At 46.8% G+C, this 23,573-nt stretch overlaps 2 protein-coding genes across 4 annotated transcripts in view; one reads left to right on the top strand and one right to left on the bottom strand.

Annotated features, from left to right (window-relative positions):
* The first annotated feature begins 3,070 nt into the window (after positions 1–3,070).
* Prkab1 (protein kinase AMP-activated non-catalytic subunit beta 1) lies at positions 3,071–14,670 on the top strand. Its single transcript, XM_077105269.1, has 7 exons — positions 3,071–3,480; positions 5,662–5,825; positions 6,996–7,089; positions 7,367–7,481; positions 9,537–9,670; positions 13,074–13,142; positions 13,390–14,670. The coding sequence occupies exons 1-7, from the start codon at positions 3,322–3,324 to the stop codon at positions 13,465–13,467; spliced, it is 813 nt and encodes a 270-aa protein (XP_076961384.1). The 5' UTR covers positions 3,071–3,321; the 3' UTR covers positions 13,468–14,670.
* Positions 14,671–19,816: 5,146 nt separating this feature from the next.
* The window catches only part of Cit (citron rho-interacting serine/threonine kinase), a 157,190-nt gene continuing 153,433 nt past the window's right edge, over positions 19,817–23,573 (bottom strand). For all 3 annotated transcript variants that reach the window (XM_077108940.1, XM_077108941.1, XM_077108942.1), the window contains 2 exons: positions 23,173–23,476; positions 19,817–22,227 (listed from right to left, as the gene is read on the bottom strand). In XM_077108940.1, the coding sequence (XP_076965055.1) occupies positions 22,204–22,227; positions 23,173–23,476 (328 nt within the window). In that variant the 3' untranslated portion in view covers positions 19,817–22,203. The remainder of the gene's footprint in view (positions 22,228–23,172; positions 23,477–23,573) is intronic.

The raw sequence follows: 23,573 nt of genomic DNA, 5'->3' as shown, positions 1-23,573 counted from the left end.
AGTGGCTTCACAACCCCTGAGACGTTGTGGTCTGACGCCCACATCAACAGAGAATCAGAGAAAGCAGAGGCCTTTTTGACACCGGGGAGAGTCGTGAACTATTGTCAGGCAAAGATGAATAACACAAAAAGTGATCCAAAGGGGACCCCGCCAGAACTTAACTCATGCAACAGGAGGTCTGACCTCTCTGTGATCTTCAACATGGAGCCAACTGCTGATATCGATGTTCGTGTCTCTGTTCCAGGAAATTTTAATACGAAATGATAAGACTTTCCCATCAGTGGTTACAGGGATGAGTTTATCTCTTTGCAATCACCCTGAGAGGATGTCAAAGTCAGTTTGAGGGCACAATAGAGCTTTGTAGGTCAGACCGACCATCCCAATCATATCTTCTAAATTCGGTGAAAATTCATTGGTCTGCTTTCACATGAGGCAATAATAAATAGACAAAAATGATTAAAAAAAAAAGAATTCTGAGCTCGATAAAGACTAAAAGGTCCCTTTTTGAAAGTAGAAACAGCCTAGATGTCAGTGTGGTTTTCCAGAATGTAACTGTGTGTACCCTGTTGTGGAGCAGTGCCCTATATACCAAGGACCTCTGAGTCCTCTGTTCAGTTGTTTCTATCGGAGAGAGACCAGGACCATTGCCAGTCCACATGGTGCATTTGTACCAATTAGAAAGAGGTACCCATTCCTCTAGGTAGCACAGCCTGGAGACTGGACCTCAGAGGAAATCAGCACTTAATCTGCCTCCTCCATCAGGCATCCCCAGAGAGAGCGCACCTGCATCACCCCAATAACCGGGTGTCCCAGCATCTTCAGGATATTGGTTATGGTGTTTGGCATCAAGAGTTCATGCTTCACTGTTATCCCTGGGCACAGTTAGCTAAGAAAGGCGTGGCCTTAAAACTATCTTTAAGAATCAAAGCATCTGCAGCGCTCAGATAAGGAGTCCACCCTCCTATGTTCTTTCTTATCTCTCAAGTTGTTTGGGAGGAAAACCCCAAGCTCATGGCTTCCTCAGTGCTTTTGTGAGCAAGTCAGGACTGCTAATAGAAAAACAGCCCAGAGATTGTATTCTGGGTCTTTGGCAATCACTTGGCTTATCCAATGTAGCCAGCACATTCAACATTTCTGAATATATTGAGAAAATTTAGGCTGTCAATAATCAGCTCCAAGAAACTTTTCCTGATTCCTGTCCCCTTCCTTGACCTGGCTTACATGCCTTCTGGTCTTCTATAGAATCCCATGCCTCCCTATTGTCTCCTTGAAGATCTATTGCCATCTTTGCTTTATGGATTCCTCTGGGTTTGGAACCACATTTTATTTATCCTTGTTCACATCGTCACAGTAGAGAAATTTTCACACAGTACAGAAACATGTAAACTAAAATGTGAAAGTCCCCCTTCTATCAGCTCCTATTTCCAATCCCACTCCTCTCACCTAGGGACCACTAATAAGAGTGTCTTGTATCCTTCCAGAACTTTCCATTTGCAAGTATGACGCTAATAAAAATGCTAACTATTATTGAGTGTTTACCAAGAGTCAGATGCTGCGCTAAGCACTTTTTTATGCAGGTTCCCAAGTAATTCACAAAACAAGCCTATAAAATAGGTGTTGTCTTCATGCCCCATTTCACAGTAGAAACAGCCATGATGACAGTTGCTAAGTGGTACAGCCAGAATTGGAACTTAGGTGGGATGAGTCCATGCTTTTAACTTCTGTACCTGTCATTTACTTTTGAAGACTGCAATGTCATAGACCCTTCTCCATAGTTACCCATGTAATTCTATGTGTTCCTTTTCAACTTTGCTCCGTATTCTATAAAATGTATTTAGCCCTTCTCCTACTTCTGAACTTATAGGGTGTTACATTTTTTCATTTTATTATTTTATCAAATCTAAGATTGCTTTGACGGTAAGAGGCACCCAATTTCAGAAGGATTAAAATATTTTAAAATGTGCATTTTAGAATTAAAATATTATGGTCTTAGAGTGCTGTAAATGAACATGCTTGTATATATAATTTTTCATGTGTGTATTTCCGTAGACGTTTCCTAGAAGTAATATTGTGCATAAAAATGAAGATGCATTTTTTTATTTTGATAGATACTATTGAATTCCCTCCAGGAGACCATATGTTAGTCATCTGTGTTCCCGCTTACTTAGCAAAATGTCTGGTACACTGTAGGTATTAAATAAATAAAATGTTCAGCAGATGAAATGCAGAGGATGGCCCAGAAAAAAAAAAAAAAGAGTATTTTTGTGGAACACACAAAAGCAAAACAGAATAACAAATATATGACAATGACAGTGAGGAAGATTAGATTATTTTAGTATCCTAAGTGTGAGCTTCTTGCTGAAGCACGGGCCACAGTAAATGACAAACGCTAATGCGTTTTGTGCAGAATGTCGTGTCCAAAGTGATTATGAGAGAGCTTGAAAAATAACTTATCAGAAAGTGGTGTGCTCAGTTGAATAAAAATACACTACTAACTCCAGTGATTTAAAACCCTCAAGCTAAGGGTTGTAAGACATTTCTAGAGATCTTAGGGTCTCCCTATTTTTCTTTTTCAGATCATGCAATACTACCTGCATGTCCCCCGGCCCCCAACCCTAATCTCCAGAGAGGATGGTTCTGTGGTTTGGAGTAAAGGGCTGCATTGTGAACGAGCACTCCAGATGATGCTAATGCACTCTAAAGCGTGAGAGCATTAAGAGGGCTTTCTTAATTCGATTTGCACTTTAGAAAGATGCCTTTGGCTGTCCAGTTACAATCTACTGGAAGTGGACACAAACACCTCCGCCCTGAGCATGGGGCGCGTACCCTAGGGCCGGCGCACGCTAGCGCCTCCTGCTGGCCCTCAGCAACCTCGTCTTGGGCGCGGCCCTGAGCGACAGACTGCGACTGCGCACTCCGAAGCCTGCGGAGGCTTTCCCCGGAGCTCCCGCGACCGCGCCAACCCAGACCGGAAGCGGAAGTGAGGTCGAGTGAGCCCATCGCGCCCCCCATCCTCTCGCTATGGGTTGGGCCTCCTCTAAGAGTCGCCGGAAGCGGAAGTTGTTGAGGGGTGGGGGAGTTGTTGGGAAAGTGTGTGGTTAGCTTCCCGCTTCTTGGGTTCCAGGCGGGGCTCCCGGAGCCAGTGAAGCGCGACTAGCTGACCGCTCCGGGTCCCGAGCCGTCGCTTGAGGGGCGTGGTATCCCGGTGCTCCGACCCTTCCCCGGGACCCTGGGAGCCCCTGTGGCGGGAGTGCCGTGTCCCCGCTGCCTTCCCGGGAGTGAGGCTCTGCCCGGCATCCCCGGGTCCCCGCAGATCCCGCCATGGGCAACACCAGCAGCGAGCGCGCCGCGCTGGAGCGGCAGGGTGGGCATAAGACACCCCGGAGGGACAGCTCCGGGGGCACCAAGGATGGGGACAGACCCAAGATCCTGATGGACAGCCCCGAGGACGCCGACCTCTTCCACTCGGAGGAAATCAAGGTGCGGAGCGCGAGGGGAGGTTCCCGCCACGGCCGCGCCGAAGCTCGCCGAGAGGTTGGGAAGGGAGGTTGGAACTTCGCGCGGTGAGGCCAGAGGCCGGGTCCTAGCAGTCCGGGAACCTGTGTCTAATTACCGATCCGAGAAAGTCAGCCTGCGGGGAGAGGAACTCGCTGCGCTTAACATCATTAAGGAGAAAGCAGCTCAGGGACCGAGTTTCAGGTTCTTAATTAATTCAGAGAGTCAAGCCAGCAGTAATTGAGCACCAGTCCCTGCTTTTCTCTTAGGTATAATTAATTTCACAGCTTGGAGAAATCTTCTCTCACCACGAAGCCGACTGGCGCTTTTATAAAAGTTAGTTTGGGAGTTTATTGTCCATTTCGAAAGTAAACCCGAGCGCACGTGTGAGCTGAAAGGTAGAGTTGACTAGTAGAGCTGGCACTGGTTGCCAGAAGTGTTTAGTTCAGACACTTTTTATTGACCCTGTCTTTTTTTTTTTTTTTTTTAAGAGAAGGAATAGAAAAGTAATTCCGCTCCCAGGGGTCAGTGGGTGAGTGAAGTGTCAGTCTGAAGGAGGCAGCCAGCAGCTACTTAGGCTTCTCCCCCCACCCTCTTATTTAAATATGACTTGTACTTTAAGCAGACCAAAGCAAACATTGTCGCAAGTGGAACTTGGACTTCTTGCTGCAGTCTGCTTTAATCCCCTAAAACTTAACATGACTCTTGACTCCTGTTTCAACCACTTTCTGATGGTGTCCATCTGTTTCCAGCTGCTGGGCCCAGTCCAAGGACTCATTTTAATGATTCTGGCAGCTGATATTTAATCTGAAAAGAACCAATTCCTTAAAGGAATAAAGTAGTTTAGGAAGAATGAGGGTGCCTCCTGCCCAGAATAATCTTTTACTATCTATGTGTATGTTAGTCAGCATTGTCCATTAAGTTAGTTGCCTGGCAACTCATTCTGCCTTTATTCACATTTCTTTTTCTCAGATACTGGATTAGGTAATCACATTATTATCTCACAATCTTAGTTTTGAGTCAAAAGTGCTTGCTTTTACATAGCCCTACATCCTGTGATTTGAACTTGTTTTCTGAACTTGTTGCATTCCTGAAAAGGTGTGTGCAGTGAACTTTGGAATCATGTTTCTCCAGTGACATGTCTTCCTCTTGTAGTAATTTTGGCCCCAGAAGGCTGGTTAAGACACCATAAGAACAAAACTGCTTTCTTGAAGAAGCACATGTTGTTGCCATCACAAAACTCCCACAAGAAATGCTTAGCATACAGATGATCTGTGGGGAATGAATTCGAAGCATTCATTCTCTTTTCATCAGAAATTACTGAAATGATGCCCCAGATACCAAGGGAAAAAAAAAAAAAAGTTGCGGATTCTTTTAACTACCCCAGTTCACTATTTTGGCTGCAGTCAGCTACTAGATCCCCCTAAAGATCCATTCTCTTACTCTTTAATCTGTAAAATCTTGTTCAAATTCAAAGATTTCAGACATCTTTTAGTTAAGTTAAAATCAGTATTTGAAATAAAAGTACTAGAAGCCTACTGGACTCCCTTCAAGGTCTCTCCCAGCATGGAACTCGTGCTCTTTTAAAGTCTGTCTTCTCGCTAGGAAAAATGTAAAAGATCCATAACCAGATAGATTTCGCCCAGACAGGGTGACTGTCATTTTGGAATGCTTCTGTTATTCAGTGCATACCATATTGCATGTTATTGTGAGGAGTCTGTTTTGTTTATCTGTTTGTCCTCAGGGATTACATTTAATTCAAATCTTGCTTAATAAGGGGGGAAGGTGATATTTATTAAGCTAGCGTAGTCTCATATTCATTGCAGTCTTCTTCTAAGAAGGAAATTTATTTAGTTTACTCGAGAATCTTTTATGTAGACCTCTTTAATAAACAGTAGTGATAATAGCTAATTATTTGGAAGTATTCACAACGTGTCAGACACTATGCTGAGCATTTTACATGGACTGTCTCAATCTTCACAACCTTTAGAAATGGTTATGTTATTATCTTCATTTTGGAGGTAAGGAAACAGGTACAATTAGCCAGGGACTGAACCGAGGTGGCAACAGCTGCCTCTTAGAGTGAATTGTCAATATTAGCTTAGCTGTCTATTGTAGGGAGCTCACCAGTGGCTTCCTGTCCCTGAGTAACTGCTCTGCTTCTAGGCTCCAGAGAAGGAGGAGTTCCTGGCCTGGCAGCATGATCTGGAAGTGAATGATAAAGCTCCTGCCCAGGCTCGGCCAACGGTGTTTCGATGGACTGGGGGAGGAAAGGAAGTTTACTTATCTGGGTCCTTCAACAATTGGAGTAAACTTCCCCTCACAAGAAGGTAATTGCCTGGGAAGTGTTTGTGTACTTGTCTTAACCCATGGATACTATTGTTTCTAAAGATTTCTGTGGGTGAATAGAAAAAAGGATGTCTTTATACAATGGATTCTGAATGACCAGAGTTTGCTTAATAAAACCGAGAGTCAAATTTTAAACTTAGGAAATCCAGGTTTAAAGCGCACCATCTCCTCCCCAACCCTGACAAGAAGAAAAGCTGTCTTGGTGGCTTGTATTGCTCTACCGTGGACATCTCTCAGTTCAGAATCCCAAACAGGAGTGTGCTTCCCGTGCTGGAGCAAGTGCTGGGCCAGGAGGGAATAGGCTCGGGTTGGAGCCCACTGTGGCTGCGCACATAGCCTTGCACGCCTGCACCTTGATGTTCTAATCTGTATCAGAAATCCTGGCTTGGACTCCTTCTCAAATCGTCCCTAGTGAGGACTCTTGAAACAAAGGGACAGTGGTGTCCTGCAGGCCAGGCCTGGTGGTTGTTGGAGGCTGCCTGTGTTTCCCGCCACAACTTCCAAGGAGGGAGCCACTCAGCACCCTAGTCACAAGCCAGTTCAAATCAGGGAAACAAAAGAACCAAAGTAAAGATGTTCCTCAGATTTTTTTTTTTTTTTTTTTATGTTTTATTAGTTGTTGGTGGACCTATGTTTTATTTATTTATATGGGGAGCTGAGAATCAAAGGCAAGCGCTCTCCCACTGAGCCATGACCCCAACCCCCCTGAATCCTTTTTTTAGTACAAGTTTCTTTAGACAACCTTTGTGCCTATTGCTGAATTGATCCCTCTTCCCAGCCAAAGCAGACTGACAAAGGGTCAAACTAGATGACTCGTGTCTCAGTGTCCTCCTTGGCATCTGGGGTTGCCAGGTGGTATTTTGCACACAAACTTGAGAAGCGCAGTGCCTCCCCTTTAATGTCAGGATTATGGGTTCCTAGTAGTCAAACAAAGTGATTTTCAGGAAAGTCTCCTGCCCTGCTCCTTATATACCTTTTCTAAATTGAGATCATTGCACTGAATTGTCTAAATTGGATAAAAATGGTTCCTCTCCAGCAGCTGGACTCTTGGTTTTACAGGGAAACATTTTGTTTTGTTTGGTGGCTGTTTGAGCTCAGAGGGTAGCAGCAGCCCACTCAGCTGAAATGCTCTGCTTCCTTTCTCTTTGCAGCCACAATAATTTTGTAGCCATCCTGGATCTGCCCGAAGGAGAGCATCAGTACAAGTTCTTTGTGGATGGTCAGTGGACACACGACCCTTCTGAGGTATTTTTCCTCCTGCCCTTGGTCCTCTGGTGCCTACACAATCCACAAAAGTCACCTTCCCTTGTGGCTTGTTGCCAGATCCTTTGGTTCTGCTGGTAAAAGTCTCTGTGTGTGGCTGAGTGAGATAGCACCAGTTGTCAGAGCATTGATATTCTTGACCAAGATGAGCAGACTGGCTGACCAGGAGCTGAGACCTTCCAGCCAGGAATCCCAAGTCCTCTAAATAATAACTCCAGACCTTCCACGTTATGATTTCTGCCTGTCTGTCTCTTCCCAGCCAATAGTAACCAGCCAGCTTGGCACAGTTAACAACATCATTCAAGTGAAGAAAACTGACTTTGAAGTATTTGATGCTTTAATGGTGGATTCCCAAAAGTGCTCCGATGTGTCTGGTATGAACACAGTTATTTTATACCACATGTGTGCAGGCGGGGGCTATGCAGCCTAGAAATATTCTACTTTATCTTGCCTCTCACTCTCGAGCTACAGTTGCCTAATCAGGTGGACAAGTAGCGTTCCCTGAAGGGGCTGCACATAGTGCCTACCTCTGTCAGGCCAAGTTGTTGATGTTTAGCCCCATGGGAACTCTGTCATTGTCCCTGTCTTCTCGGGCATTCACTGGGTCCACATGGCCATAGCAAACAGATGGTGGAAACGGCACCAGAGCTTGATGTCATGCGAGGGGCAGGGCCAGAGAGGCCCTGGAGGGACACCATGGTCAGTGGTGAGCTGTGGGTCAGGGTGAGCCGGGATTGGGGAGGCCTGCCAGTTCACTTCCCACTCGTGGTGTCTGGAGAATTTCAGGCTGACAGGTGATAAATGGACACCTCAGTGACCTTGGCCATGACTTGTGTGATACATTAGCACCTTGTCAGACTCCCCGATAAGGTGAGAAAACGGTTCTGTACAGGAAACAGGCTACATAGCACAACTGTCCTTTCTGGGGACCTTCTCATTACAGTTCCAGTAAAACTCTTCCAATTACAGAGGTTTCAATAAATTGCTTTCCATCCAAACCCGGCAGGAAGACACTACCTGGAACGTACTACATACAATTCAGGGAAAACGATGTGTTACAATCTCGAGTGTCAGTGCCAATTGCACTTCCCTATCCTGCTGTCCGGGGCTTAAGCAATTTTTGAGCCCTGTGGGCAGCAGTGAAGAGATTCTCCAGGAGCGACTGACAGTCTAAGGAAAGGGCAGCTGTTCAGTGTGCAGAACATTTTTCATCACTCCCTGACTGGACCTGCCATCAGGATCTCCACGTTCTTGGTTCAGAGATCACAGTGATAAATTGACCGTGGTGGGCTTGCTGTGGTTGAGCAGAACTTAGGAATCCCAAAGTAGTGCTCTTTTATTTGTAAACCTGAACTGATCTTTTAGCAACACCGTGTGTTCCTTCTTCAGATGGGTAACGTTGGAGCATGGAGGAAGTACCCAGGTATCCAGCCCATTGATACATGTAACGTTAGGTTGTCTACCTAAGCTTTTAGTCAAGGTTGTGCAGTCTAGATGAGCTGGGGAAGAAAACTGACGCCTCTCTGTTGATAAAACAACTTCAGCACCCTAGACATCTCATCTTTAGACACTTTCTTAAAATAGGTATTTATTCCTTCTGCCTCAGTTTTCTGCACTTAATGCTCTTTTCAATTTCCTGCTGTGATATGGTCGGATCATGTGAAGGGAGCCCGTCCCTAAGAAAGGACATTGAGGAAATTGGCAGAACCAGGCCATATCATTATTTATTCTGGACTAGCCATGGATCAGGTGACCAGAGCCCATCCCCCCCATTCGCTGGATAACAGCTCAATACCCTCAGCTGGACAAACATCGCTAAACAAGCTGCTTCTGACATGACACAGTGCACTTCCAGAAATTTCTTAATCTGTCTGAATCATGATACTCTGGCAAGAATTTGGGAGAAACCCAAGGGTGATAGAGTCTAAGGGCCTTTAGAACAAGTTTGTTTTTTGTTTTTTCAGTTTTCAGACGTGCTGGTGCCTTGCATAACCTGTTTCATTCTGGCTGGGCTGGTGATGTTCATGAGCTTAGCCACTTAATCCTCACTTGAAGCCCTGAGCTGCTTTGTGGCATTTGCTAGCCCAGCCTGAGGTGAAAAGTAAGCCTTATTCTGCTGATTTGTGAGGTTCAATGATTGAGAACAACTCCTTGTTGCTTCTGACCCAGGCTCTGTCTTTGCCACAACCTCTCTCTTCTGCCAGGGCGTCTGAGTTCACTGCTGATTTCCATTCCAATCACCCAGATTCCAAAAGGGTTTTCTCATCTCCTGTGCTCTCCACCTTTGGAGGCTGTGTGTCTTTTAAGAGAATATTAATTTGTACCAAGGGAACCAAAGACAAGGAAAGCTAGAAGACAACACCATAAATAAAATGAGACCGCTGCTAGAAATTCTGATTTTCAAATGTCCTGTCACCATCTCCCAACAGAACTGTCCAGTTCCCCGCCAGGACCCTACCATCAGGAGCCCTATGTCTCCAAACCAGAAGAACGTTTCAAAGCGCCACCCATCCTCCCTCCGCATCTGCTTCAGGTCATCCTGAACAAGGACACGGGGATTTCTGTGAGTACCTGGGCATCTGCCCAGACCATTCTTCATGGTCATGTTCTGCTTCTCCCCCAGTCCACTCCTCGAGGACAAGCACCTGCGAGCCGGCTCAGTGTCACCCACTGATGTGAACTGCCATGTTCCTCCTTGGACATGGGAATGGACTGCTTGCAAGAGGTTCCACAGTGTGGATGTCGCATCCCTGTCTCACAAAGTTTTCTGAACTTTTCTTGAATTTACTTCTGCCTTAACTTAGGCCCCATTCCATTTAAATTTTAGGAGAAAATACTTAACCACCTCTTAGCAAAGTATACATTGGCACTCTCCCAAATTTTAGAATCTAGTTCTAATCGTTAAATTGCTTTTAAAAACATGAGTGCTCCTTGATTTAAAAAATTGAGGTAGCTGGCCAACACATTTCGTCTAGGAAATTGGTGTTCTATGCAAAAGAGATCTGTGTCCAGGATCCAGAAGAGCAGTCAGTTATTCCCTGATGGCTCATTTTCCATTCTGTTTAACCTTGACTGTTTGATTCACCTAGCCCTGGAATTATGGCTTGGTCCAAGCCACTGTTCAAGAGGCACATGTTTGTAAGGTGCTGTCTTAAGTCTTTTATCTGCTGCTACAACAGAATATCTGAGTCATTTATAAAGAACAGATTTGGTTTAAGAGTCTGTAGGCTGGGCATTCCTGAGCGTGGTGCCACCATCTGGCAGAGACCTCCATGTGCATCATTCCATCCTGGGGCTAAAGGTAGAAAAGCAAGAGGGCGCTGAACTTGCTTTTATAACAGTCCACTCTTGAGATAAGGAATCCACTCCCATGATAATGACGTTAATCTATGCTCCATCTCGGACACCTGATCACTGCTTCCTAGGCCCCACCTGTTCCCTTGGGGATGAAGTTGCCAGTCCTTGAACTCTGGGGGACTCATTCAGACCATAGCAGAGGCTAAGATAACTGTACCACTCAAGAGTCCACCCTGAACTAGAAGACACAGGGGCTGAGATGAGCTACATAGTAAATTGTGCAGGAGTCCCCAGCAGTAGTCACTCCTGGGCTGCCAGGGCTGACTCTTGGTGTCTGTTAGCCCATCCCAACAAGACTCACCTTTCTTAGGGAACCAGGCTCGCCTCTGTACCAAGAGTGCCCCAAGCACATGGATGACAGCTGGATTGGCAGTTCCAAGGGGCCAGTGCCAAGGACCCGCATGTCTCAGAACCCAGTGGGCGGACCATGTTTCAGGGCTAAGTTGGCAACATCACCACAATGGGTGAAGAGCCACAAGGTCATTTAGTTTTTCTCTTAAATGTATCCAAGAGAGCTGGCTTCCCTCAACTCTAGTTTCACAAAGTTTGTAGGTTAGAAGACACTCTGCTATCCTAGGCTGGCAAGGTGTTGGTTTGTTTGTTTCCCTCCTTGAAAAGGGAAACATGACTAGCCAGCTTCCCTGGTAGAGGCTGCTTCTGGAAGTAGACTAGCCCGGGGCTTGGGAAATGGAACTGCTTCAGGACCCCTCTGTCCAAGGCAGTAGAGTGTTAACAGCAGACTTTGGTTCTAGTTATAATACCGAATGGTTAATGTTGAGTGTGCCCTGGACTAGTCTGTCTTCACTCATTCCTGTGTTCTTTCCTAAGCCTCACAGCAACCTGGGAAGGGTTGAGGAGATTGAGGCACAGAGAAGTTAAGGAACTTCCCAGAGAGAGAGAGCACTCAGGCTCTTCTGTCTCAGAGATTAGAAGACACAAAACATTGTAACTAACTGCAGTGTCTTGCTGCACAGTAGCTCTTCCAGCAACTGAAATGTAGTGTCCTTTGACTCCATGTCCCCACACCACCCCCAGCCTTTGGTGTTTTAGATTTTAAGGTCATGTGGTGCTGCCTTTCTGTGCTGGGCTTATTTCCCTTAACATGACTTCCTCCGGGTTCATCATGGTGTCAGTGGCGGTATTGCATCCTGTTGAAGTCTGACTGGGATTCCCTTGCGTACATAGGCCACAGTTTTTAACTCCATTCATCCATTTGACATCTAGGCTGTGGTGGGTAGGTTGTGATGAACATGGGAGTGCAGGTGTCTCTGATGGACAGATTTCATCTCCTTTTCACACATACCCAGGATTGGGATTACACGATTATATGGTAGTTGTATTTTTTATTTTTTCGAGGAACTTCCATAATAGTATAAAAAATAGTCCCAGAGGCCATACTAACTGACATACCTATCAACATTGCAAAAGAGAATAGATTTTAAGCGTTTTAACTACGAAAGTTTTCCAGGGTCACGTAGTAAATGGCAGAGCTGACATCCAGGTGAGGCAGGTGGTAACAGCAGACTTTGGTTCTAGTTATATTCCTTCCTCTCAACACCTGCCCTGCGCAGCACCCCAGCAGGGCTGAGTCCTGTTGACACAGAACTCATCAACCAGCCTCTGCAGTGCTAAGCCTGAGGTGAGGTCAAGTGCAGTGCTTGATCTCTCTCAATTGATGGTGGCAGAATAGGAATCAGGAACTGGTTTTCTCAATAGACTGTCCTCACCTTCCTTTTTGAGAAAACCAGCCTGTGCGGCTCTTGTGGAATTGCAGTCTGTTCTGTTCCCTAGGAGATCTTCCCACACCTGAATCCTGAGAGAAAAAATGATTAGTGCAGACCTCCTAGACCAGAAGCCTTCGAGACGACCAGGCATGGTTTTGAAGGTGGCTTCAGCCTCTTCTTTGGGGAGGACCTCAGCAGTCCTATGCACAGGGTAGAACCAGAGTTTGGTTCCTTACATCAATCTGGGGCCATGAGAATGGCCCTTCCCCTACAACGGGGCCCTAAAACCAGGGGCCTGCCAGTGCAGCACCCCCACAGACTGGTTGCCTATGCCTTTATGTGTCATGTGAACTAGCATTTGTAAAAGTCGGGAATGAACAGTGGGGAAAATAAATGCATTTCTGGCTCCTCTTAAAAATAGAATTTGTGGCAACATTAATTGCCTGTTCTCAGTAAGCTTTTACAGGGTAATAGTGTCTCCTGCAATTACTCATTTCATTCTTCAGGCTCATTTTCTGAGTCTTAGAGACATAAGTCAGAGCTCTGCTAGGGAGGGTTAGGATGGAGCAGCACGTCCTGCGCCGTCTTCCAGTTCCTGCAGCGGGCAGCTCCCTTCCTCCTGCCCTGCCTCTATAAGATGCACAGCTGTGGCCCACTCTTGAGAGGCTGTGCTGAAAGCCTGACCAGAGGCACACACACCAGCATTCAGCTGGCTTGAGGGGCTCCCTTGAGGTCAGAGGGTGCTGCCTTCTTGCCTCACCTGTCATCTTAGACAGGCCCTTCTGCTGCCCACTTAGGAAGAGAGGTGGGTATGAGAGCGTGCCTCCCTACCTGGGAAATAAAGGGAATTTATAAATGCTCACATCTGCCTTTGTTCCCTCACAGTGTGATCCAGCTTTGCTCCCTGAGCCCAATCACGTCATGTTGAACCACCTTTACGCGCTTTCTATCAAGGTAATGACCCCCGTCTTTCACTATCGGAGCAGTTTCTCAGCATGTACTCTGAGGATCCCAGGCACTGGGAGTGCCTGGGGTGCTGGTTTAAGGGCAGCATCCAGGGCTGGGCGAGCTGTCTGGCTCAGTTTCTGAGGTGGGCCCAGGAGTACATATTTCTCTTCAGCCCTGTGATGAGGGCTGTGCACACTGAAGTCTGATCCCCTGACCTGGTCCCGCCTTCAGTCAGTTCCTCCCTCTTCCTCAGGACGGTGTGATGGTGCTCAGCGCAACCCACCGGTACAAGAAGAAGTACGTCACCACCTTGTTATACAAGCCCATATGAAGAGAGCTGCGGCCAACGGTGGACCGAGGGACAATGGACCATCAGGTTCCCTGCATGCATGCTTTCCACTAGAGGCATGGACTGTCAGTTTCTCGTTTCACACTCTTTTTAAGACATTTCACACCTGCCCTAGTCCTACTTGAAGGTTCATCCAGGCACAGCAGCTCCAAAAGAGCCTGGGCCTGTAACAGTCCTCTTAGCACCACGGCTGCGAGCCTCAGGGGGCTCAAGGCCAAGAAAGGCAAAATGGAAGGCGAAGGAGTCACAACCCCTGCATCACAGCGCGTGAGGATGGTGCGGTTGGAACACACCTCCCTCAACTGGTGTGGACACTCCATAAGCCAAAAGTGAGTGCTGGCCACCCTGCTAGTAAAACTCTGGGAAGCAGGGAACAAGGCCACACAAAATTCCTATCATCTGGGCATCTTTAAGGCCATCTGCCTGTCCTTCCAAATTGAAGCAATAGATTGCCCTCCTTTCTCTGCCTTAGGGAGGTGTCATTTCTAGTGAAATTAAAATCCGTCTGGTTTCCAGGTAAAGTCTTCAGTAGTTTCCTATACTGTGCGCTAAGTCCTTTTTTATTATCCAGAGGTGGCTAGCTGTACAAGCTAATAGCAATAAGTCACCATGACTAGAACATAGATCATGTGACTGCTCAGCAATAATCTGTTCCCCGAACAGACTTAAACATACTGCCAGATTTCTCCATTCACCTGGATGACCCTAAGGACTGACGACTATTGGCTGGAAGGTTGTCCAGCTTTTTATCCCAATTGTAATGACAACTTTGCAGAAGACCCTGAGCCCTCCTTTCAGCCACCTCTCTTGGGACTCGTGTCCCTAGTTAGAGAAGAAGGCTTCAGCTGTTGCTGTTGCTAGTAAAAGGGATTTAGAACCTGACAGCAGCCCTCTGAATTCATGCCAGGATGACACCCTTTGGACCAAAGTGGACATCTTTATACTTGGCTCAGTTTCCAGGGAGATGCCACACATGTGCCCTTTGGTGCAGGTTCCTGTCACCCAGTCAGCAAAAGTTATCATTGTCTCTTTTGTTCTTGCTGGGAGAGGGAGGGATGAACTTGCTGGTGTACAGTATTTATTTGGTAAACCTGAGTACAGGCACCCTTTTTTGTTACTGTTTTCAAAACACTGAATTGCTGTCACCTTGACACACAAGTTTCAATAAAGCTTTGTAAAAATAATTGGACATAAAATTGGAGGAAGCCCTGGTTCTTAATTCAGTTGTTTAGAGACTAGAACTTTCCCGGGTTTGTTCAAGACCACCCTTGTGGCACTCTGGAGTGTGGGGCAGAACTGTTCCAGCTCCCTTGGGCCTGAGGAACATGATCTTGATCCACCCACTTAGGCAGAGTTTGGAGATATGTTCAGAGGCCTCTGAGACTGACTCCCTTTGCCACTCAGACCCAAGCAGAAGCAGGTGGGCAGATCCCAGGCAGAGGTTTCGCTTTCTCTTGTTCATAAACAAACCCTGAAGGGACACCTGGAATTGTGATTCTGGCTGAGACACCAGGACATTTTTGAGTGAGCTGTTCTATTACCTGAAAGGGGCTCAGGCTCTCCTCGCCAAGAGCATGAAAGGTTGTGGGTGATTTTTAAGCCTTTTCTTCACACATCAGGAAATATTTTAAATAAACGGCAGAGGAAGGAGGATCTGACTCATCTGGCCCATGGAACCTGGAAAGCACCCCCAGCTGGGTACCTGTCTTGCCCTGAAAGCTGGTGACATGGGAATCCTTGATTTTAGAAACTAGGGTTTCATCAGGTAGACCTAGATGAATAGAAAACAGTTATCTCCAAATTGGATAAAACATTTTTAAACTATTGAAAACATCTAAACTTAAAAGTATGAAAGAGGTAGTCAAACACCAGAAACGAAGAAGCCCTGCCGGAGAGCCTCGAGCAGAGTGGGTGCCCTGGTAGAGGCTGGGAGGGCCCAGTTAGGCCAGGACCTCGCTCTGAGCTCCAGGCTGGGATTGGACCCCTACACCCGGGCCCCCTGCAGGAGTCAGCCCAGCCCAACCCAGTCACCCTGCCTGTGACGGATGGGAGAGTCCCACTGCAGCCAGAGTCAGGGCTCAAGGAGCCATCAGCCCTGGGCAGCAGGTGGAAACAGAAGAGAAGCCAGTATACAAATGAGCTCTCCCCAGGGCCGTGCTGGAAAACCGAGCTGAAAATCGGTTAGGAACTAGTGCAGAGCCAGTGACCCTGTAACTCCTGGCTCTTGGTCCACAGGGGACCCAGGGGAGATGACTGCTTAGGGCAGTCCCACCTGCAACTCATGAATGACAGGGGTGTCTGGGAGCTTCTCCAGCATTCTGTGTACATTTTAAAAGATGTCATTTTCTTGAATAAGCATAAAACAGTTCATTATGATCCAGAACACTGCCCGCAGAGCCAAGTGAAAGACGAGACAGAAGAGGCTGGAGATCGTGGGAGAGGAAAAGCAGATCCTGCTCTGCACAGCACTAGGGCCGAAGCCACATGTCCAGCTGGGTATCCTGTAATCCAGGACATGCTCCCTCAGCTCTCATCCTGTTTACACAGCTAAAGCCTAACTCGCGTTGCTTTTCAATGATGATACAGTTTTCCTCTGGAAATGTATATATAAATGAATTTATAGTCAAAGGTAAGGCCTGAAAAAGCTTTAAAATACAGCAATATTTCAGGGTAAATTGTTATTCCCCTAGTATCCTCAGGGGGTTGGTTCCAAGGCCCACCTCAGACACCAAAATCTCTGGATGCTCAGATCTTTTCCAGTGTAGTATTTGCATACAAGCTGCACACAGCCCCCCCCCCCCCCCACTGTCTCTAGATTACTTGTAATACCTAGTGCAGTGGAAATAATCCAGCTGTATTTTTCAGAGAGTGACAACAAAAAAGGACAGTACAGTTTTCTTCAGCTTGGTTTTCATTTGTGGTCAGTTGAACCTATAGAAGCAGAAGCCTTGGGAGGGTCCACTGTAGAACATATTTAAAACTGAGCCAGAGAGGACAGGACCCAGGCAAGGCAGTGTCCTTCCCTCTGGCTCCAGTTTAGGAGTGTTAGCCGTCTCCCTACCATCCTCTCCAAGTATGGACTCTGGACAGAGATCAGGGATGTTGATCTAGTTGGTTTGTTGATCAGCTGTGTCTTTGGGCCAAATTACATGCCCTCTCTGATCTGGATTTCATTCCCTGAAGAATAAGGAGTGTTGTACCAGCACCTGATGAGGCCTAGAGCTCCCCTCATTTCACCTGGGAGCCACAAAGCCTTGGCAACAAGACTGGGATGTGGGCACAAACAGGAAGTCAAGGCAGTGGGCAGGAAAACTAGCTTAATTAGGAAATCTCCACAGCTCCAAAGCTCCAGAACATCACAGTGATACCTCCTTGGCTCAGATCAGAGACAGACTATTTTAGGGAAAAACAAAAATTTTTGTTACTTGCCATTGGCATTCCACACATTCCTTCCTGCTGGAGAGAACAGCAACACAGTGCCATCTTGGGAGCAGACAGCAGCCCTCACCAGACAACTATACCTGCCAGCACCTTGATCTTGGACTTCCTAGCCTCCGGAACTGTGGGAAAATAAATTTATTTATACATTCCCCAGTCTCAGGTTATTTTGTAACAGCAATACTGAACAGACTGACATCCACCATGTATACAAATGGTTTGAAGGAGTTCATGAGGACCCTAGTCTGTGGCTCACTCCGATCATCCAGCTCTGAGGAGTTCCTCCCTCTACTGACTAGTGGATTGATGGGAAACAGAAACTTGAGCCCTCTGCCTGGAACAACTATTATGGTCCTTAGAAGAAAACATGGAGGTTATGGACATGTGAACATTTCTTCTAAAACCCAAGTCATTCCAACTAATTATAAAATATCCACAGGGTCTTCCCAAGAGTTGTCACCGATGTGAGTTCGAACCTTGGAGGGGATCCTCAAAGCTGGAACTGCAGTCAAGAGCCTAATGTTTTGGGTCCAGTCACTGTCTCGGGGACAAATGCTGGGCTCTGCCCTCAGGGTTGGCTCCCTTGACTATGCTGTCTTTTCTTGCTCCTCATACAACTGAAGGGCCTTTTTCAGATGAGACAGCCCTGTGTGTCCCCACTGCCCCCAGAGGAATCTTCCATCTGCAAACTCAACAGCCAGCAAGAGCGCAGCAGCCAGCCCCAGTTCTGTGCACTCTGGCTCCACTTCATCCATCCTGTTTGGTGGCTCTCTAAAGCAGCCTGAGTCATTAAAGTAGCAAAGTCATTTTCAAAGTCCTTTCCTCAAACAACCCCTTGAGGCCAAACAGAATTCCATTAATCATTGACTGGACTGGGAAGAATGGTCACCGCTCACTCTATTTCCATTAGCCCCATCCTCCCAGGCTTCAGGAAAATCAAGTTTCAACATTTGATTAAGCAAATGACAAAACACTTTTTTCCTGTAAACACTGAGTGGCTAGAGCCACAATCCCTTGCTCTGGCCATTAGGTGCAAATATTTAAACTGCTAAAAAAGAAATGCGACTAAACCAACCAGGACAGACAAGGTTTCCCAACCTTGGCACCTCTGACACTTGGGGCCAAATCTTTCTTTGTGGTTAGAGGGTGAGGGCTTGCCCGGCGCTTGGAATGATGTTTAGCAGCAGCCCTGACCTCTGCCCATTGGGCACTAGTAGTGCCCCACCCACTTATTGTAACAACCAAAACTGTCTTCAGACATTGTCAAGTGGTCTCTGGGGAAAGGAAGCAAAATTGTCCCTGGCTGAGAACCTCAGGAACAAGCCAGTTCAGCCGTCACCTTAGGAATGAAAGCTTGGCTGGCCCCACCCCTGTGGACCCACCCTTAAGTCTGCATCCATGTGTTTCTAAAGCCAGTCACATTACAGAGGCCCGCTTCTGAAGACTGACCAGCTCTTGGGTCCCATTAAACAAATCATTTCTCTTTGGCCTAAGTGTCCAAAAGCTTTCCGGTTATGAAATTTCCTGTGTATTTGACGTAATCTTTACACATCAAATCATCCAACTTCAGAGGAATCCGTCCCTAACACTTCTCTTGACCAGCAAATTAGTGGGGAAACAGAAACTTGAGCTCTGGAACAACTATAGTGGTCTTCAGGAGGAAACAAAGAAGTTAAGGACATGCACACATGTCATCTAAAAGCCAAGTCATTCCAACTATGGTAAAAATCTACAGCATGGATTAAAGTCATAAGCATGAAAATTAAGTTGTAAGCACAGAAAACACGACATCTGATTTTGTGCATAAGAAACAGGAATGGCAGCAGGGAGGGCTGGGCCTCATTTTCTGGTTGTTTCTTTGAGGTTGTTCCTTAGAGTCACAGAACCTATCTTGGTGCGTTTCTTTTGGAAACAAAACATGTTTACTTAGTTTTTAAAAAGTCCGTGTCTGCCAAGAATTCTCAGAACAATAACTGAAATGGTTGGTTAGTATTTAATGTTAGAAGGAAATAAAGCTTCTAACATTTAATTTCTTCATCCTGTGAATTATTTTCATTCTTACAATTATGATCTTGTGGCCAATTTTTATGCCCAACAGTAAAAACAGAAAAGAGGAACAATATTGCTGATATGGCATTACAAGTCATCAGACATAACCCTGCATGTCAAATTTTGATTATGGAAGGATTGCCTGATTATAAAATAATAAGATCAAAGACTAAAAACAATAGGAACTATGAAAATATATATACCACCATTGCCAAAACCAATGTTTTTCTATATCCAGCTAGTTATATAACAAAGTAGCAGAGGAAATTCACCTTGCAGACTAAAAATGGATTTAGTTAAAAACAGAAGTATTTACATTTTTAGTTACCTTGATCTGAACTGCTTCCTCCAAAGACATGTACATTATTAAATTCCTGGTGACCTCATAATGGATGAGAGAAATCAAGTTGACCTGCTTTCTTGTTTGGCTGTATTATGAATGATCCATTCTTGAGAAATCCTTTTAAAATGGCCTACTAGACTGCTTACAGAGTTTTCCGGTTCTGCAGTTCTTCAAAATGATCTTAATAACCCATTCCTGGTTCCCTGGAAGTACTGACCAAACTTCACGATGGTGTGCTTTGGAAGAGAAGCCCCTGAGCTCTTGATTCCAGGAAAGCAGGATATGCTCATCACCATGTGCCCCCTGCCACCCAGAAACCTCCCACAGAGCCAGGAAGGCCCCAGGTCATGAAGTAAGCCAATGCAGATACTGGCTATGTTTTTTTTGTTTGTTTATTTTTTTATGGTTTCTGTCAAGAAAAGATGAGGTCATTGCACCAAAGCAAACATTTTTAGATCATTGCTTTATTTCACTATTGTTCAACAACAAAGTTCATCCCTCTCAAGATGGATCTTGAATTGTTCCTTATGTTCTCATCCTTATTCTGAATAAAAAAGGTAATGAAGAAAAAGCCTGTACTTTTGGAGACCTAGAATCTTATTTATACTAATAAGCTTTTGACTGCAATTTCATGTTTCGATATTTCCTGCTGGCGTCTTGGTGGACACACGGAGCGCCCAACCCTCTGATGAAGATGGCTGTCCATAACTACCACCGTTGAAACCAAAAGTAAGTGTTGAAAAATGCACCTTTTACAATAAAAAAGTAGAAACCAATTCAATTTCCTTTTTTTTTTTTTTTTACGAATATAAAGTTTCTTGTAAATATGTACAGTCTTTTGAGCTAGTTCTATATAGCAGGAAGCATTTCACAAATGAGACACACAATATACATTTTTCAGGGCTTGTGATGCCCTTTTTCTCATGGAGATCCTAAATGAAATGCCAAGACTGAAAGACCAATTATCAGTGACCTTTCCAAATACTTGTGGACCAAGAGACAAAAACTTCAGCAAACATTCAGTCAGATCTGCCCTAGGGGAGGGGGGAGAGAATATGATCCCAAGCAACACATAAAACACAGCAGCAGGACACTTGCCAATGGGCTACAACACGGAGGTTCATGGGTGGTTCAAACAAGAAAGCACTTAGGTTAAGAGACGAGCAGGAAGGAGCCGGTATTTGGGCCAGGTTGCAATCTGGAAAGTGACTTGAACTGTGGACACATGGGTTGAAAACACGGTCACGTTCACCTGCTGCGGTGGAAACAGGTCTACCTTCAGCCCACCTAGGATGTGCCTTGGTTTTGAGGCATGCCTAAGAGTCATGGAGAATCCAAAGCAGGAGAGGCCTTGTGGGAGATTAAAGGCAGAAATAAGGCCGCTAGTTAGCTTGCCAACTGCAAAGCCTCTAGGTTGGTTCTATACCAGTTGCCAGGAACTTGGCCCTCTGAAAGAAGGCAGAGAGAAATAGGGGGCGCCGCACTGCACCTAGGGAGGACCAGCCAACCCAGTGGGGCTGGAAGAGTTGAGCTGCGGCTTCTCTCTAACATCCTGGTCTTAGGTCTAGCCCTAGGCAAAGGCTCATTTGAGAAGTCACAGTTTCAGGGTAGAACCGTGCTGGATTTTGTGTGAACACAGTCATCCGTGAGGAAGTCGGCAGGGGAGCATGAGGGTCAGAGGGGAAACCTAGTGGTGGGGGCGGTTTGCTGAAGTCCTTCTCTGGTCGTAAGGCTTGAGCGTTTTGTTTGTTCAGTGCTACAGACTGCAGCTTGTTGTGGCCAGTTGTTGGCAAGTCGGCAGAGGGTCTCGATTCGGCGGGAGCTATGGGATGGCATCAACACATTGGCAGCGCAACCCAAAGGGGTCAGCCAGGTCAGGGGGCAGCACATGCAGTGAACCGCCATGCAGAGCTCCTGGACGGGCCTCCTCCCCATCCCAGAGTGGGGAGCAACACGCCATCAAGACAGTCCCCTCCCAACCCAAGACCCCAACCCCAAGACCCATTAATGCTGGGCTCAGAGCAAGTCTATTGCATGCTTTCCTGGCCAAAGCTACATGGTAAGCGGGGACAGCAGGCTGGGGATGACACTGGGGGTCGAGGAAGGAAAGCTCGGTGAGGTCCCTTGGCCCCAGGTCACTGCCTCCAAGCTGAGGCCCGATGACCTCCGTACATTCTCAGCTGGTGGGAGGGGAAGTCGTCAAGGCCATAAAAGGCAATGAGAACAGTAAACATTTGGCTACGATGTCACCCTACGTAAAGCAGGGCCATCTATGAAAATGGACTAGAACGAGAATGAAGCGACAGGAACGTGGGAGATTAGCGGAACAACGGGGACTCTTCTACACTACGTTTCAGTGGCAGAGACCTGATGGTGTGATCTAGCTAAAAATGACTACAACAGGAAATACACTGCTATTCAAATCTATTAAGAATTCTGTTGTCTTTTAAAAAAAAAAAAAAAAAAAAAAAGAAGAAGAAGAAGAAACAAAGAAGAAAAACCAACCAACCCCAGGATCTTAAAGTAGCTAATTAGGATTCTAACCACAGTTAGTGTTCCGGTTGGTTTCCTCTGATGAACTGGTACAGGCTAGAGCTAGGTACAAAAGTTTATGAATGCTTGAAAGAGTAACAAAGTGCAAAGAGGGTGACTGCAGGAAGGTGCCTGGAGGAGGCCCCAAGCAATGACAGCTCTCAAGAGCCCCGGCCACCTGCACCTCTGGAGACAGGGGTGTCCAAGCCGAGGCCGGGCTGTGCCCAGCTGTGCTGTGGGTGGCTGAGCAGATGGGTGCTGGGGTCCCCTGCAGTGGAGTTCCATAGTGTGTTTGGTGTTTTCCTGCAGACTGAGATGAGGAGTTGTTTTGTTTTGTTTTGTTTTCTGGCTGAGATTTATACTGAGGACTGGTCCCAGACCTACGAGCAAAATAAAAATGAGAAGGGCATTAGTCATGCGCAGCCAGGACCTGTTGGGCTCACTCTGCACCATCTAAACAGGCATTTGGAGTGCCTGGTCTGTCCCTCTGGTAGCCAGCAGTGAGGGTAGTGCAGGGCAGCACCCACACGCAGAGCCAGCCCTTCAACTAGGGTGGCGAGGGGGTGACAGTCACCTAGACATTTGCAGGGCTGTGAAATTCTCCTGAGGGGCACCTGTGCACTGACACACACACAGCCAAGTTTACTGACAAGTGAGAAGCAATCTGAAAAAATGGTGTTTCCTCCTTTGTCTGCAGAGGTGCCAGCAGTGAACTGCAGATGGCACTAGGAGGAGAACATCATGCAGAAAGGGGGACAAAAAGGTTGCTCAGCCGTGCAGAGCAGGCTCCTGGAACGGGCTGGCCTGCAGAGAGGCAGCAAGCACAGGCCTGTCCTGCTTGTGGGAACCCCAGTCTTCCTCCTATAGATAATACATGCACATGATTTAAAAATTTTTTAAACTTCAAAGTTCTAGAAGGCCAACCCTGCTGAGTTTCTATGTAGCCTTCCAGGGGGGAAAAAAATCCTGTGCAAAGAACATTTTGTACAACACATTATCATTTATGTTTAATGGGGACACACACACACACACTTATTCACACGGAACACCCCTCAAAGCTCTGGAGCTGTTGACACTTGCCTCCTGGGAGGGGAACAGTCCCGCCCTGGAGCAACTCCCACTTGAGGACATCCTACACAGCCACACAGCCACCCTCACGCCTACCACACCCCCTATCTGCCCGGGCAGCACCTTCTTCAAAACAGTACACTCTCCTCACCAACCCAGGTACCTTACAAAACCTGAGTAACAGTAGTGACCTCAGCACCTAAGGTCACACCTCTGGACCTTGTGACAGACATGCAGGCCTCAGGATGTCGCCTCACCTTGTTGACCTGGGACAGTGGGGTCCTCACGGCTCCCACAGGCAGCCGGCCCCTACTGCTGTCTTCAAACAGCCTCCCAGGGGACCGCTCCCTCCGCGTGCTAAGCATGCGGCCTGGGGACTTCTCGCGCTCCAGGGGGCGGCCGGGAGACTTGTCCCTGCGTAGCTCTGTCCGCCCCTCGCGGTAGCGGTGGGGTGTGCTTGGCTCTCGGGGGTGGCTGGGGCCTTCGGGTGGCGCTGGGCTGGAGGCCACGCGCTTGGTGATGTGCTCGTTGTACGTCGGTGGGCCTCGCTTGTTGGGGCTGCTGGCAAGAAGAGAAGGGGGCGGGGAGCTGGGGAGTCACAATCCCCAAAGGGCGTCCCCCTTCTACTCTGTGGCCCCACACCTCGACGTCACCACCA

Source organism: Callospermophilus lateralis, chromosome 1 (assembly GCF_048772815.1).
Source record: "Callospermophilus lateralis isolate mCalLat2 chromosome 1, mCalLat2.hap1, whole genome shotgun sequence".
Taxonomy (NCBI): Eukaryota; Metazoa; Chordata; class Mammalia; order Rodentia; family Sciuridae; genus Callospermophilus; species Callospermophilus lateralis.
The sequence above is the reverse complement of the archived record's forward strand: the minus strand, read 5'-3'. Positions and strand labels throughout refer to the sequence as shown.